General features: G+C 22.3%; 1 protein-coding gene across 1 annotated transcript; it reads right to left on the reverse strand.

Annotated features, from left to right (window-relative positions):
• Window positions 1–7963: 7963 nt before the first annotated feature.
• On the reverse strand, window positions 7964–14676 carry LOC129605649 (uncharacterized). Its single transcript, XM_055515539.1, has 7 exons — window positions 14530–14676; window positions 13101–13235; window positions 12496–12684; window positions 11406–11607; window positions 9484–9527; window positions 8896–9127; window positions 7964–7998 (listed from the first exon to the last, which is right to left on the reverse strand). Exons 1-7 carry the CDS (start codon window positions 14617–14619, stop codon window positions 7964–7966), a joined length of 927 nt encoding a protein of 308 aa, XP_055371514.1. The 5' UTR covers window positions 14620–14676.
• Between the last annotated feature and the right edge of the window lie 2024 nt (window positions 14677–16700).

The following is a 16700-nucleotide window of genomic DNA, read 5'->3' on the forward strand; positions in this document are numbered from 1 at the left end:
ATTTAAGAATATGTATACAGAGTGTATAAAATAAATGAATTATTTCAAGTTATTATTTAAAACTACAATTTCAATTGTTATTTCAAAAATTTTAGAATAAACTAAAAATAATAAAATGATGGAATAAAATTATTAATAGTTTATAAATAAACTCTTAACAAAATGATCAAATTAAAACTGAAACTCTGAAAAATATTTTCACATATAACAAATGTTCATGGCTCAGAAATCAAAGTTTTCAACAACAATTTAGGCGTAAGTTGTTAAAACAAAAACAAGTTGAAAAAAAATCAACTAATTGCCTAGAACGAAAAAATTTTTCAACTTTCATGCTAATATACGATTGTAAAATATATTTCTACGGGCACTTCATCTAAAATGAAAATTAGAATAGGTATTTTTTTAATAGGTTTTTATTAAATACATATATTCATATAAAATTTCATAGAAAAAATAATACATTAAACACATTTGAACAAATTCTTGTGATTGTGTGTTTCAAATAGAAGATTGCATGTAGCATCTCAATGTAAACAGTACCTAGTAATCATATTGATTACAGCATATAGCAATGTGAAGAACAATTCGTTGGAAATTTCTTCATACTTCTGTAGCTCAGTTGGTAGAGCGTCTGCCTATAGAAAATGGTAGGTGACTGGTTCGAGTCCAGTTCGTGGAGAAAAATTTTTTTTAATTTTTCTGCAATTGTATGAAGAAATTTCCATCGAGTTAAGATTAAAATTAAAATGAAGTCAAGTTGCCGAAAATTGAAATTTTCTCAAAATTGAAAGGTAAATTATTGTATATATATTCGTTCAATAATATTCGATTGTAATAAATAATTTCTTTTTAATAAAAGAAGCCGAATATTACTTGTACACCTTGTACATAATATGCTATAGAATTAATGTTATTTTATTTCCATCTTTAAAATGACAAATTGAAAAAAATTTTTTAGTTCTAATTATTTTCTTTTAATCTTTTATCCTTGTTGACTGTTCCTCTTTTTTTTTCTTCTTTGTCATGTTTATACTCTGTTATCCTTACTGTACAATTTTTCATTTTGTTTATTTTAGTTTATAGTCATTTTTGTGGAATGTAAATGTAATTAAAGTTGAAATTATTTAATTTTCTTTCTTAATTTTTTTACTTTTTCAATAGAATTTTTCTGAAGTTAAACAAACCGAAGAATGATTTTAACCAATGATCTTGTAGTCTCTTTAGTTATAGATTGGGACTGTAATTATAAAATATTTTGATTTTATTTTATTTAATATTATTTTTTTTTACATTTATTTTACAGCAAATTGTCAAAATACCTCAAAAAATGGAATAAAATATTTTAAGAAAATTATTTTAATTTTAAATTTTTTAAAATTTAATTGAAGATTTTTATCTTGAATTTATTTTATTAATTTGATTTTGTATAGTGTTAAATCCTTATTTCATCTAAGTTATTAGTAGTGTTCTATTTAATTTTCAGACTTGCTTTTTTAAATTTCTAGAAAATTTACATTCTTTTTGAAATAAAATTTTAGAGTATTCTTATGAGCTGATAACTCTTTAAAAAAAACTAATGTGATTAAAAAAAACTAAACGCAATGTGTAAGCCCTAGTTTAATGAAAGTGTTACAGAACATTATGAAAATACGTTTTAAACAGTTCTTTACAATTTTAAGGACACTATAGTAAAGATGCCTAGAAAAATGTAAATTTAGCTCTTAGTAGAATTTCGATTTGCGCCACTCGAATCCCTGAAAAGTTCACCAGGTAATTTCGGTAAGAATCAGAACTCAAATATAAAATTTCAAGAAATTCCATTCATTCGTTGCGCAGATATGACAAAAAATGTAAAATCGGACCCCAGTTCTGTTTCCAGGCCCCAATCATTTCAAAAAAAATTTATAGATTCATTGTTTTAACACTCCGAATTTAAACATTAAATTTGGTGAAATTTAGTTGATTATTTCTCTTTATATGCGCAAATATGCAAAATCTGGCCGAAAGAAAGATCCAGTTCTCGAGGCGTAATATAAAAGTTGATCAATTCGTGACACAGTCAAAATAAATAATGCAATTTTAGTAAGTATTTTTTAAACCTATATATAAAATTGAATCAATTGATAGGAAAACTATGACGTTTTATGCAAAAAGTAGTAAGCCTTTCTTTAAAAAACTTCGTCAGTCAAAACTCCTATACAACTACATATACCATTAGAACACAAAACACATTTTTTGAAAAATGTGAAAAATAAATTTTGCATGCGATGTTCAAATATGTACACACGTTATGTGCTCCAATTTATCAAAATAGAAAAAAAAAATAAAACGGACGAGATGGGAGACGAAAAAAAGAAGCAAAATGCCACTAGAAAAAAAGATAAAAAAAAATTTTTGATTTTTTTTTATTAAAATCTTTTTTTTCGTTTTTTTTTTTTTTTGTTAATATTAAAAAAGTAAATTTACCAATTTCATATAGAAAGGCAAAAAATATTTTCAAAAAATGTCTTAAATTTTCTTATAAACAAATTTTCCGTCTTCTTCCTCATTTATTTACATTCTTTCAGAGTTAACCTTAATGAAGGTAACTAAAAAATTAGCTTTGGTGTCTGGAAACACCATGCATGTGTAGCTGACATAAAATGCTTTAAGTTAATCAAATTACAAGAAAAATAAAACAAAAAGAAATTCTGTCTTTTCTCATTCTTTAATGCGACAAAATACTTTTCTGTCATGCAATTTATTGAAAACACTTTGTTTATTTATTCATACTGTTTATTTAAATGGACTGATACAGTGAATTTGATGATATTTTTGTAATGCTTTCGAATTCGTAATATTTAATGATAAATTCAAAAACTAAATATCCAAATATCATTTCTTGCCTTTCTTTCAGATTCTTGATGGTTTTCTCCTCTTCGGATTCTGCGGCAATGTCAAACCTTTCTAGGTTACAAAACAGCTTACAAAACAGTAACCAGTTATTATCCTTTCGAGAATAAGTCCATTTTATTACAAATACCCTATAATTACTTTAAATAAATATCCACTATATTACGTTTATTTTTATGATTAGAAGTAACTTTCTTCCATAAATTCTTGTTATATACATTATTAACTCATGTCTGTATTCTATACATGTGACTTTTATAAATCATAAATTTATTGAAATCTATCACTGATCAAAGGACTTGTCATGTTTTACAACCCTTATGAGAATTTGAAATTAAAATAACATAAAAAATGAAATTAACACCGAATGGTTGTAGGAATGTAAAGCTGTGATAATGCATACATTGTTTGCCACTAAACCGTTATTTATTTGCTACTTCTCATCATAAATCAGTTCTCCATAAAAAATATTCAAGAGATGTCAAATTGCAAAACTTTGGAGCCCAATGATAAATCAAATCAAATGGTAATACCAAGTTTACCAAAACCTAAGTTTCGACTTCATTTTTGAAGAAACTGCATCCTATAATACCACAAGGAACAAAAAAAAATTGATTTACAAATTATGAAATTGAAATTGTCGAAACCATTTTTTTGAAATTTAATTCAACCTTATATTATACTAAAATTTATTGCGGTTTTAATAATTATAATGATACTGACAAAAATACATCTATGACAATAATAATGACGATAATGATGAAAACAATAATAAATAATATGACATTAAAATTATCCTATCACAAAAAGCAGCCGCACCGCAAACACGAAAATTCTAAAGATAACATGCATTATGAATGTTATTAATAAAAACAACACATAAAAAGAGAAAAATAAAAATCGAAAAATAATCAATACCTACACAACCATCGTCTTTCTACAAATTTTCTAATAGTGATTCGAAAATAACCTGTAAGAGAGTAGAGTTCGTGAAGTTCGTACATAAATTTTCCGTACCGTTTGTAATACTAAAAAATAATAGTCTGGTTTATAAACATTGTATTTATATTAAGACTCTGCATCGAATTCTGATCTCAGCCTGAATTTATTATCCCTTCATATAGACTATGATATAACAAAGTATAAATTGATGTGATTGCAATTTAATTATATACTATAACTGCATAGTTACATGGTTTTTGCTGCATTTAAAAATTAAGGTGACTGTGTTTAAGCGCTAACCTATCTAATATTAAATATTTAGCCTATATGTCTTGACCTATTTCATAAATTTAACTGAATCCAAATGTTCAAGAAAATTTATGTCGGTCTAAACTTTACGAATAAATGGTTGAATAAGTTTTGAGGCATGAGGACCTCTATAAAATAATCTTTACTAGGGACCAATTACTTGTTATCAACCTTTCTCTTAAGAAATAATCAAAAAACTTTCTCGAATCAGAAGAACAGTAGCCAAGAAACATAATATCAACTAAAAATAAAATTTACTTTCATATAGCTACATAATATTAACTGGAAATTTTTAAAATAGTTGAAGGACCCCTGGCTGGGATAATTGCCATATAACTTATAAACAAAAATTAAATGTCCAATAATAAGAATATAAATGCGGTAGAGAAATCTACCAAAGTTTCGGCAGAGACCACGGCTTTCGGGGAGTGTTTGGCTGAATGTACAAGATGTTCAGAGAAGTCGCCAGTGGAAAAAAAAAGATCACTTAACGAAATTAATTAACCCGTTTGGTTATTGAAGAAGTTAAAAGGATACAACAAAGGTAAAACATCTGAGAGTGATGTTTTACATTTGTTGTATCCTTCTAATGTATCTAAAGGCTCATTACATCAAGAAAATGGACCAATTTATACATTTATTAAAAAAATAGATTAAAAACATTTTTCCAAACGTACGCAAAGATTTTTCACTAATCTTATTAGAATAAATTTATCGGAATTTGTAAATTTTATTGAGGAATCAAACACACTAAAATGTGATCGGTTATATGTAGTGACAACGTTATTGTAACCATTCTACAGTCTACACAGTTTTCATTATATAGTTAATTCAATAACACCCTCTTTTATCTTCGAAAAATAGAAAATATATCTATCTTTTATTTTTTTTTAATTTGGAAAGCAACCCAAATTTTTTTGATGCCATCTTTTATTTCCGGAAATATTTGATGTGTCTATAAAAATAAAATTTTATTTTATATTCTTGTGATTTGTCTGACCTTAAGTTATTCAGGTGTAAAAAATAAATACATTTTACATGTTATATATTATGTGATATAGTTTAAATATTAAAATAAATTAAATAAATTTAGAAAAAAATTGTAAAATTATATTAAATCTTTGTGACAGAATGACCTATTAACTTAGTTTTCTATGAAAATTAAGTAAACAGAATATTTGATTCACGTATACATAAAAATATAGATTATTATATAAAATAAACTAAAATAAATCAATATAAATTTACTATTGCGTTAAAACCTATGGCGTTAGGGAAAAATTGGAAAAAACTGCTTAAAAGTTTTACTCTGTCCGCTTATTCGTACACCCTTTTAAAACAAAAATCTTAAGTTTTCTACACGAGTCGACCTCTACTAAAAGTTTATTTGTCTAAAAGTTATAGGCCCACAAAACCCAAAGAACATCATTCTTTGACTACTTGTATCTAAATTACGCACATAAATTCTGCGAACGGAAAAAAGTAACTACTGGATTTCTGCCGCGATATATAGGAACATATTTAAATATAATAAAAAAAATGGGCATGAATACTAACCATTATCTAAAACTCTCTTTCCTATGCCATGCCATCAAAAAATATTATTTTTATAATATTAACTCATTTATTTGATATATACGATAGCATATTTTAATTATTTTATTTTTTTCTTATGAATTCTATGCATTTATATATTTTGGTATATTAGTAAAATTAATTTAAATATTTAGTACAGATTGTTTTTTAAAAAAAGCATAAATTTACTTGTTCAAGGGAAAAGTGCTACTTTACAAACCATTAATTTAATCCGAACGCAAAAAGCTAACGGTAAATTCCATGACATTAAATATAATTATTTTTCTTAACTCAATATTAATTTTTGCTATATTTCAAAGACGCGTTTATCCTAAATATATGCAATCCTAGAAATAGTTTCGTATATGAATGAAAATAACTTTAATAGTGTGATAGGTATACATAAACTGTGTTTAAAAGCAGTATTTACACTTGTTGAAGGGAAAAATGCTACAATACAAACCATTGGTTTGACCCAACTTTATTTATTTTAAAATTCACAATAACAAAGTTTATTGTATCAGCTCGTTACTCAATTATAATAAGAAGTTTTGAAATTTTTTTTCCAAAAACTACTGAAAAAAAAAACCAAATTCAATTCACAAATTTTGCAAAACAATTGGGACACTCACTATTCAAATATTATAGTAGAGCTCTATTTGAAGCGAGAGGGAATTTATTATCAATAAAATTTATTTCGTCCATTTCCATTGTTCTTCTTCTAATACCTCGTTTTTGTTCGGAATTTGGTCGTTTGTAAAAAAGCGCTACTTATGGTTACTTGTAAGAAGTCAAAAATGATGAATTCAACATTCTTACTCAAAAAAAAAAGTTTTATAAAGTTTCAAACTAATTTCTCATTTAGTTACCATGCACAAGAACTTACCATTTTAAATGTATATAAGACCTCATAACCTCATATATACATACGAACATATTGTCTCTACATATAAACATATAATTGTGACCTAACTGTTATATAGATACTTTTTAAGTCCTTTGACGTAAGTATATAGAAAAATTTTCGGTTTACCGACCACATTGTACACAAAAAGGGAAATTATGTGATGGCACCAAATTTCGCATATGGAGTTTTCAGTGGAAACACACTTTTGTATGGTAGAAAAACGTAAATAAATTATTTTTGGAGAGATGGTCTTTTTGTCTGCCAGTCTATCAATATATGTGTACACTCATATATCTCAAATTCAGCTGAATCGATGTTCATGAAAATTTATAAATTTGACGGAATTTCTTGAAATATTGAAATGTTTGAGTTCTGTTTGATACTGAAACTAGCTAATGAACTTTACAGCAAATTTTGATGCACGAAGTGTTTCTCTACTTAGATCCAAATTTACATTTTTCTAGATATATATTGCTAGCGTTCTAAAACTTTTAAAGTAGTGTTAAAAGAAAATTTTAATTTCTATCAATTTTAAGAAACTTTTTTACAATTTCGAATATTATCAACTCGAAATAAAGTCCTGCACCATTCTTAATTTCCTTATATTTTTCTCTTCTTTTCTCTATTCTTAATTTCTCTTCTTTTCTCAAATCTTCATCTTTTATCTATTCTTAAATAAATTAAAAATATTTATAAATGTTATTAATGTGAATATTTTTCACCACTCCTTTGTATTTTATGGTAAATAAATAAATGAAAAAAAGAAATATTTTCTTTTCAACTTTTTCCTTTTCGTAAAACAAAAGAAAAGTAAAGAGAGTGTGAAAATTTTTTTTTTTTAAATTTTATTTCTCACGTTTAACATCCTTATATTAATTGGATAGTTTCGATATTATACTTAGTAATGATGATTTCGTTGATTAGCTTATAGTATTTAATAAAGCATTCAATGAAGCTTATAAGTAGTAGATTAGTAATTCGTAAATAATGATGTACTGTACATACACGTACATAAATATATACAAATATTGTATGGATATGTGAGGACTATTTTCGACTTTCTTAATTCTAATTATATTTCTATAAACGTGATTTCAGTCCATTTATCTTTCTAACCATTTCTTTTCAATTATTTTAATTAACAGAGAAATTTTTGCAATTAAATATTTTTTTTTTTGTGATAATAAGCATCTGTTACAACAGTAATAAATATATATTGTGTAAAAACATTTTTATTTAGTATAACAAAAATTAAAAAGTTTAAAATTTTAAAGACACATGTTTAATATTAATGACCATTGTAAGGTTTAATATTTTAGAATTTCTAATATTTTAGAATTATAGCATAAATTCTGGAGAAACTCTAAAAAAATCTAAAATCACAAAAAAGGAATAAATTAATAAACCTAATTTGTGGCATTTAGATTTACACTTTGCATCTCAGTTTAATTAGTTCATATGAGGAATTTAAAAATGAAAATGAGCTTATATTTTAATTAAATATTAAATTTTGGCCAAATTTCAGTCAAAAATTAAAGATTTAACAATTTTTGGATGTGTTAAGTCAAATAGAATAATGAAATAGAAAAAATATAACTTTTCAATTTGGTATTAGCAAGATAAGCTGCTCTAAAATGACTATGTATCAAAGAAAATAAAAATATGTATATACCAAAAAAATATGCTAAACGTAAAATTCCATTCTGAGTTTGAATTTTTGTGGTCATTCTCATTTCTGTGTATTTATTTGAACAAAAATTCTAAAGTTTTAAATAAAAAGTAAATAAAACTGAAGTGCAGCGTGCTTTAATTTGTTATATAAGTTAAATATAATAAAAGAAGTTATTTACAATAACAAACTACCCTTGAATTACAAAGTTTTTATAAAAATTTGGCATAAAACAAAAATGTATTTTGTATGATCTAGCATAATTAATAATTTGATCAAATTTCCCAACACTAATATAGACTCAGTTTTAGAACCTGTTATAATTGCCTAAAGAGAAGATATAAAATATTTGTATATATTATATACTTTATAGTTAAAATTAAAGATGCTAGTTGCGTATTTTTAAATCTTATTAATTATGTGTTTGAATAATAAATATGGCTATGGTTTTGATATCAAACCAATAATGATTTACATAAAAATGATAATTTTCAATATTTTTTTTTCTTTTTCGTTTATTATTAACTTTTCAAATTTATAATTTCTGTAGCTTTTTCAATAATTTTCATATCTAATTTTATATTTGTTTTAATTATTAAACCTTCTTTTAAATATGTTACATCTTTTTCGGAATATGCTGTTAATGGAAAATGTGTTACATAACCAGTATTCGTATGTAAATAAATTCTTGATGCAAAATGAGTTCTCTTAGGTTTTGGAATCAATTTTAATAGCCAATTACATTTTGAAATAAAACGATAATTTTCTTCATAGCTGTATAATTGATTTACTTTATATATTAAACTTCCAAGTTCAGCTTTAGTTCTTATTTCCTAAAAAATAAATTAAAAATTAAAATTGAATATTGTTAATATTTAATATAAAAAATGTAATAAGAAAACGCTCATAAACTCTGTAATTTAACAATTATTTCTACTTAAAATTCGTTTTCTTTAAGTTAAAAATTCAGTTTCAAATGCATGCATATAAACGCTCAAAAATCTAATGAAATTTAATTTTTGTAATAAAATATGAAAACGTTCAATTAATAAATAATTAAATTTAATTCTTAGAGTTATGTGAAACGATCATATTTTTCTTTTATAATCTCATTTATTATATTCTATTATAATTTATTTATTTATATATTGCAATAAATTAAAAACAATATATATATATATATACTTACATGAACATCACTAACAGCTAAACCATTTAATAAATTAATAAGAACTAATGCCATAAAAAATGTAAAACAAAATATTAATAAAATTTGCCAAAATGTTATTAAATCTAAATCTTTTGCATCAAATTCACCCATTGCCATTGTTAATGTTATTACAATTGAATATAAAAAATTTGGAAATTTTTCTTTAAATATTATCATAAAACATATTGTAAATGATATTAAATAAAAACTAAATATTAATAAGATTTTTATATATGTTTTTGTTACTTGCTCTAACATAAAAATATAATCAGAACCAAATGTTGATTTTATAACAAATGTTAAATCAATAGCTGATAATAAAATACATAAAAATGCTATACCATTATTTAATATAAATACATTTATTATTGTCATTATTATAATTAATAATAATAATATTATATTTAATATATATTGTATATTATTTATAAAATTTGATTTAATACAATTATTTTTAATTATAAAATATGGTTGAATTATCATAAATATCCGTAATGATTTATGTATAATATTTAATAAACAAAATATTATAATAATTAACATTTTTAATATGTTTTCATTATTATTATTATTATTATTATTAATGTAATTTTGATTTAATAATATTAATGGATCATCTGTTTGATTTAATCTTAATGTTAATGATGAATTATTTAAATTAATATTATTATTATTATTATCATTTTCATTAATTATAATATATTCAATATAACAATAAATATTTAATAATATAAATGTAATTAATGTTAATGAAAAATTCAAAAAATTTATAAATGATAATTCATACCATTTTAAAATAATTTGTATTGATATTATTGGATGTGCTAATAATTGTTGTAAATGTTTTCTATTTGCAAATTCATATATAATATTAGAGAATTTTAATTTTTTATTATAATTATTATCAATATTATTATTTTGTAATGAAATTAATGGATCTGTTTGATTCACTGATTTATTTATTAATATTGATATTAATGAATTATTATTTATATTATTATCATTATAATTATTTTCTATTTTTTTATTTTTATCATCTAAATCTGTATTATAATCAATATTTTCAATAAAATTTCTAAAATCAAAACATATTATTGTATTTTCATTATTTTTTTTATATGTTTTTAAACATTTATCTAAATGTTTTTTTAATAAATCATTATTTATTTCAAAAAATTTTATATTATCTTTATAATAATTATCTTTTAATAATAAAGATGATTTTTTTTCTAATAAATAATTTAATGCTTCAATATTATTCCATTTAATTGTATATGTTATTAATGTTATATTATTATCATAAATTTCATTTATATATGTCCAACCATCATATTTATTTTCTTTAACTAATATATTATCTAATATATATGAAAATAAATTTAAATTTTTCCTTAATATTATTAATTTTAATAATTTAAATATAAATTTAATATCATTTTTAAATTTACGATTAAAATATTTAAAATTTTTTTTAAATTCATCATTTTCATACCATATAATATTATTTTCTAATAAAAATTTATAATATTCTATATTATTATTTAATTTATTAAAAATAGTATTTGAATTTATATCAACATTTATTGAATTTGGATATTTTTGAAAAATTATTGAATTTTTATTTATTAATATAGCAATATTTATTTTATGATTTTTTATTTCAAATATATAATTTAAAAAATAATTAATAAAATTTATAAAAATACTTTTATTATCATTATTATTATTATCATTAATACAATTATTATTAATATTAATATTATTTGTGTTTATTAAATTATCTTCAACATTATTTTCAATTTTAAATAATATATTTTCATTATAACTATTATAATTTTTATTATTTTCATAAATTATTTCGAATAATTTCTCGAAAAATTTATTTGATATTGTTTTAAAACGTGTTTCTTTTTCAGTTATAAAACTTTTATAAAATTCAATATTATTTATATTATTTTGTAATGTCATATTTTCAATATAACTTAGTTCACGACTTGAAATAACTTCATCATAATCTGACATTATTTTATCATGTAATAATATACAAATTTCTTCGGTATTATTTTCATTAAATTTTCGATTTAAAATTATACTAAAATGATACTGAAAATAATAATAATTAGAAAAAAAATATTAAATATCTTCATAAGACAAGAATTCAACTTTAACTCAATTAGCTTATTATTTTTGACAATTTGTCCAGAAGTTTTCCCCTTTTCCGTTAACCAGTCAAAGAATTCATATTCTCAATATACTTTTCAAATTGTGTTATTGTTTGGCAAATTCAAAGTATAACATATATAATGTTAAATTTAGACTTGTCAATCAATTAAATAATGATTTTTGGTGATAAAATAAAAAGCACATACACAAAAGAAATCACGTTATTTTTTAGCACATTTCCAAAACAATTTTGAAAAAAATTGCATATTAGTTTCACGCTGTCCCTTCGTTAGTCTGTCCCCCAAAATCCCAAAAATACAGTTTTTTATCAATTCCTTGATTCTCTTTTACCACGGCATACCATATTTGAACGTCATCAAAAATTCATTTTTTTCAAATTTTTTATATCGTTTTTCTTCTAGATCTCAGTTTTGGAAACTTTTTCCAATTCTTATAAATGCAGTAAAACGTATATGCCATGCCATTAAAAAATATAATTATTTTTCTTATTCATGCAATTAACCCTTAAATTCGAGCATTATATTAACGTCTCTTTCAATTTTTTTTTTCGTTTTACTTCAAAAATTGGATTTGACATTGCTAATTTTAAAGGTATGCAATCTTTTAAATACATGTATTCGTGTGTGAATGAAAGTAATTTTAATAATATAATATAAAGCTCGATTGTTTTAGTAGCAGTACTTTTCCCTTGTTAAATTGAAAAGTGCTTCATTACAAACCATTGAATTGATCCAACTTTTTTTGATCAACAAGATAACTGAGTGAAAATTAAATACGGTCTCGTGAAATGTCCTTACATGTACTTACTTCAAACTTTTTTACTTGACCCAACAATACCGAAAAGAATTCATCATATTTTTCCTTTTCCCATAATTTATTGAAAATACTTTTTTTTTTATTCAAAAATGCAACTGATTTATCAACACTTAAGGTCTCTTTAAATACATCTAAATCTTTTCTTTCATAAGCTTCTGATAGCACATATAATAGAATATTCTAAAATTATTTAAAAAACAAACAGGAATTTTGAATTTAATTTAATTATAAAAGTATTAATTTTGGATCGTTTATTTTTAAAATAATCTATTGGTGATTTTGAAATGGGAACATTCTCACTTAAATTAATTCAAAAATCTAGTATAAACATTTTAGTGTGTTGTGTATATTCTCTACAAGATCATAATTTTCCATTCGAACTATATTTATATTTTCATTGCCATGAACACAAAACAGTTTTAAGATTACAAATATAGACTTATAGATCACTTTCAAAATAAACGATTCAGTTTTATTAAAAGTATGTATATTCTAATTTAGAAAAAGTGAACCATTATCATATTATGCTTACCACTTTAATTAAAAAAATTAATATAAATAATATTTCAATGTTTAATTAAAAACCTTAAACATACCTTTTCCTTTTCTTTTCGCAATTTTTCATCACACTCCTTATTTAGTTTTTCATACTCTAATTTAATATAATTTAAAAAATAATCTCGTACTTCATTTTGTGGCAGATGTTTAATCGATCTGAACAATATATTTAACTATAAAAATTTAATTAAAAAAAAAAAATTAGAATTTAAATTACTAATTTTAGACTCTTACTGTCTACAAAATTTTTAAGACCTTGCCTTTCGAATTTTCCATATACATACCAAATTTTTTTTAAATGCATTTACCTGTTATATCATTATCTGTTACAGATAAAGATACGCTCCCTGTTTTTATTTGCTCATTAAAGTTACAATTTAGAAATTGCATATAATTTTAGAAAATCAATATAATAGCAATATATATACATAATATCCGCTTAGGGTATTTTGATTAGTGTCAAGTGATGAAACTATTTTAAACTTGCCTATACAAATATAATTTTATTCGAAACGAAATTACTTTACTCAAATGAAGATATTGTATGGGATTGTTCATATATAAAAAAAAAATTAAATTAAAATATTTTAGATATACTTATTATGAGTACCCCATTTAATATGTTTTATAAAACTATAATCGTTTTCATTCAAAAATTGCACAGAATATAAAAAAAGCGAAAGTCTGTTAACTTGAAAGCTAATGTTAATCAGTTCGAATACTTATTTTTCATATAAAATTTTTTAAGACTAAATGGTTAACAAATATATAGATAATTTAATAATAAAATAAAATGAAAATAAAGATGGTCCTATCTATTGCCGTTAAAAGGCAAGTGACGAAGTACCATATATACAAATTTTAATTTAATTGTTTAATACTTAATACATACTTGCTGTTTAAATCTTAAATCTGGCAAAATAATTTCGGCGAATAAAATAAACGATCATAATATATATAAATATGTGATAAAGTAGCCCCCTTTCTCTTTGTAAATTTATACTTTAAGATTTAAAATTTTTTATCTTAATATTTCTTGATTGCCATTATATTGTATAATGTACATACATCCCGATTTTACATATAAGCTCATATTTTCACTCATATTTTCGATCATCTGTTTTAACAATTCTCAAATTATATTATTCTCATTTTATCAATTGGATTTCAATTGAATAGAAATTTTAAAATATTGATTGAACATGTCAGTTTCAAAAGCAAAAATAATGGATTCTGAATTTTGTATATTACATTCGAGATTTGTATATTACCTACATGTATATTTAGAGTTGATATCTAAAATTTCAAATGCTAGTCAGTTTAACTAATAATAAATGCATAAAATTCTACTTTTTAAATAAAAAAACCTATACGTACACATATATTAGGTAAAATATTTCAGTACAATCATGTATACATAAATGTAAGATAATTTAAAAACAATATATTTTATACAAAAATATTTACCGGTTTTTTATCATGACTAATAAGAATTGGTAAACTTTTTAGTAGCAATCTTGTAGAATCAATGACGTCATTCTCAGTTAAATTATTCATTATTTCCAATTAATATTATATATTATATGTATATAATTACATATATGTATACACACAAAATAATTGATATTTTATGTATCAATTATTTTTTTATAAATTTTTATTAACATTTTACATAAATATATTAAATTTTGTTATTAACACTTTGAAATTAATTTTATTACTAAATAATTTTAAACTACAAAAAAAAATTACATATATAAAAACTACTTGCGTTAATTTAAAATAAGTTTAAAAAAAAAGACAGTCTAATAAAACTGTCTTGAAATACTTTGAAAAAATCACAAAAAAAAAAAACAACAAATAAATAATATTTTTATTGATTTTATTGCCATTATATTTATTTGTTTGCGTATACTCATACCATACCCCATTTTATCAATATAATTATTTCTATTAAACTCATGAGTTTAAGATAAGGAAAATTATTAATTATACCATGTGAGTAATTTTGCAGGAAAAGACATAAGTTAACTTAAGTAAAATGGGGACTCAGATTTGAAATACTTCTTTTGCAAAATTTAACATATATTCAACAAGTTTTCTAATCGTTTTTACGTTAACGCTATTCTACTCACGCTACAGAGAATTTCTTAATGTTTTAAAGAATTAAATGAATGAAATGATGTGTGCAGTCTAATTTTCACCACTGTTCAATGGGATTCAGTTTTTTGAATAAAATTTTTGAAATGTTATATTTATAGCAACCATTTCCAATTTAATTTTATCTAGTTGATATAGTTGACGCATACATATACTTATATAGACCCCTTTAACCTAAGCTGCAGATGTCAAATTTTTTTTTTCAAACAACAGAATAAACTTTTGTATTTAAAAATAGAGTAGAAATATTTTTGGTAATAGTTTTATTTTTTCTAGCGGAGACATTAAAAAAATTGATTCTTAATAATTTTATTTCTAGACTTAATGAAAAAAATTACTTTCATAATTTGAAATTCAGTAAATTCTTTTTGTTTAAACAAATAGATTATTGTTATTTATTTTTGTGAATGCGTTGATCATAGCGGTCTATTCGAAAATCTGAAATTGTATATTAAACAAATTTTCGTAACAAAGTTCAACTTGTAGAATTGGGGTTCGTTCTAAAAAGTCATCTAAGTTATATTCTAAAAAATTACAACCGTCATCACAATAAAATAATCAATCTGCATGTGTACATACGAATATGTATATAAATATATTTTCAACCTAAAAAGAATAATGAATATTTGAAATTTTATAAAAATTTCAAAATATTTAACTTTTTTTTCCTTTCAAAATTAAGAAAATATTTTGATTTTATTTCAACAATTTTTAGACATGTAAAATAAATATTACAATTTTCAACAAATTAATTAATTTTTTTCAAAATTTATAACTTAATCTTATCGTAAAATTTTAAAAGTATGTACTTATCACATAAATATCACATTTGTATATCTATAAAAATTTTCTACATACATACATTTAAGTATAAACAAGTATTACACAAAATAAAATTTTTTGCGTAGAATTTTTTGCTTTCCAACCAACAGAAATACATGCAGTAAATGTCTTTATAATGAACAATTTGTTTTTTTCTATAAAATTTTATACAAAAATGCCACTATATATTTTAACAAATTACAATTTGATGTAGAATATATTGTAAGAAATATTTTGTAATTTATACTAATATAAAATGACTTATGCATACATATGTATGTATTTATAAATTATAATTGATCATCTCTTTAAAATTAAAAAATTGTCACGCAAGAAAATTTAATTCAAATACAACCTAATTATATATAAAATTAAAATATATGTATGTCTTATTTCTCAGGTATGAAACAAATCCTGCTATTTACACAATCTAATGGAAATTACTAACAGAAAAAACAATAATTCGGCCGTTTCCTCTCATATAATTTTCAATAAAAATAATGTGTAAATATCTGCGTTTCTCGCAGCATTATATATACATATATTGAATTTTTACGTTAATCCAAAATTTAAGATTTATAGGTAGTGAAAATATATCTGAATGTTATTTAATATACGTATATATGTATGTTGTACTATAAATCTCCATAATTACA

Source organism: Condylostylus longicornis, unplaced genomic scaffold, assembly GCF_029603195.1.
Source record: "Condylostylus longicornis isolate FDR11 unplaced genomic scaffold, ASM2960319v2 ptg000013l, whole genome shotgun sequence".
NCBI classification, from domain to species: domain Eukaryota; kingdom Metazoa; phylum Arthropoda; class Insecta; order Diptera; family Dolichopodidae; genus Condylostylus; species Condylostylus longicornis.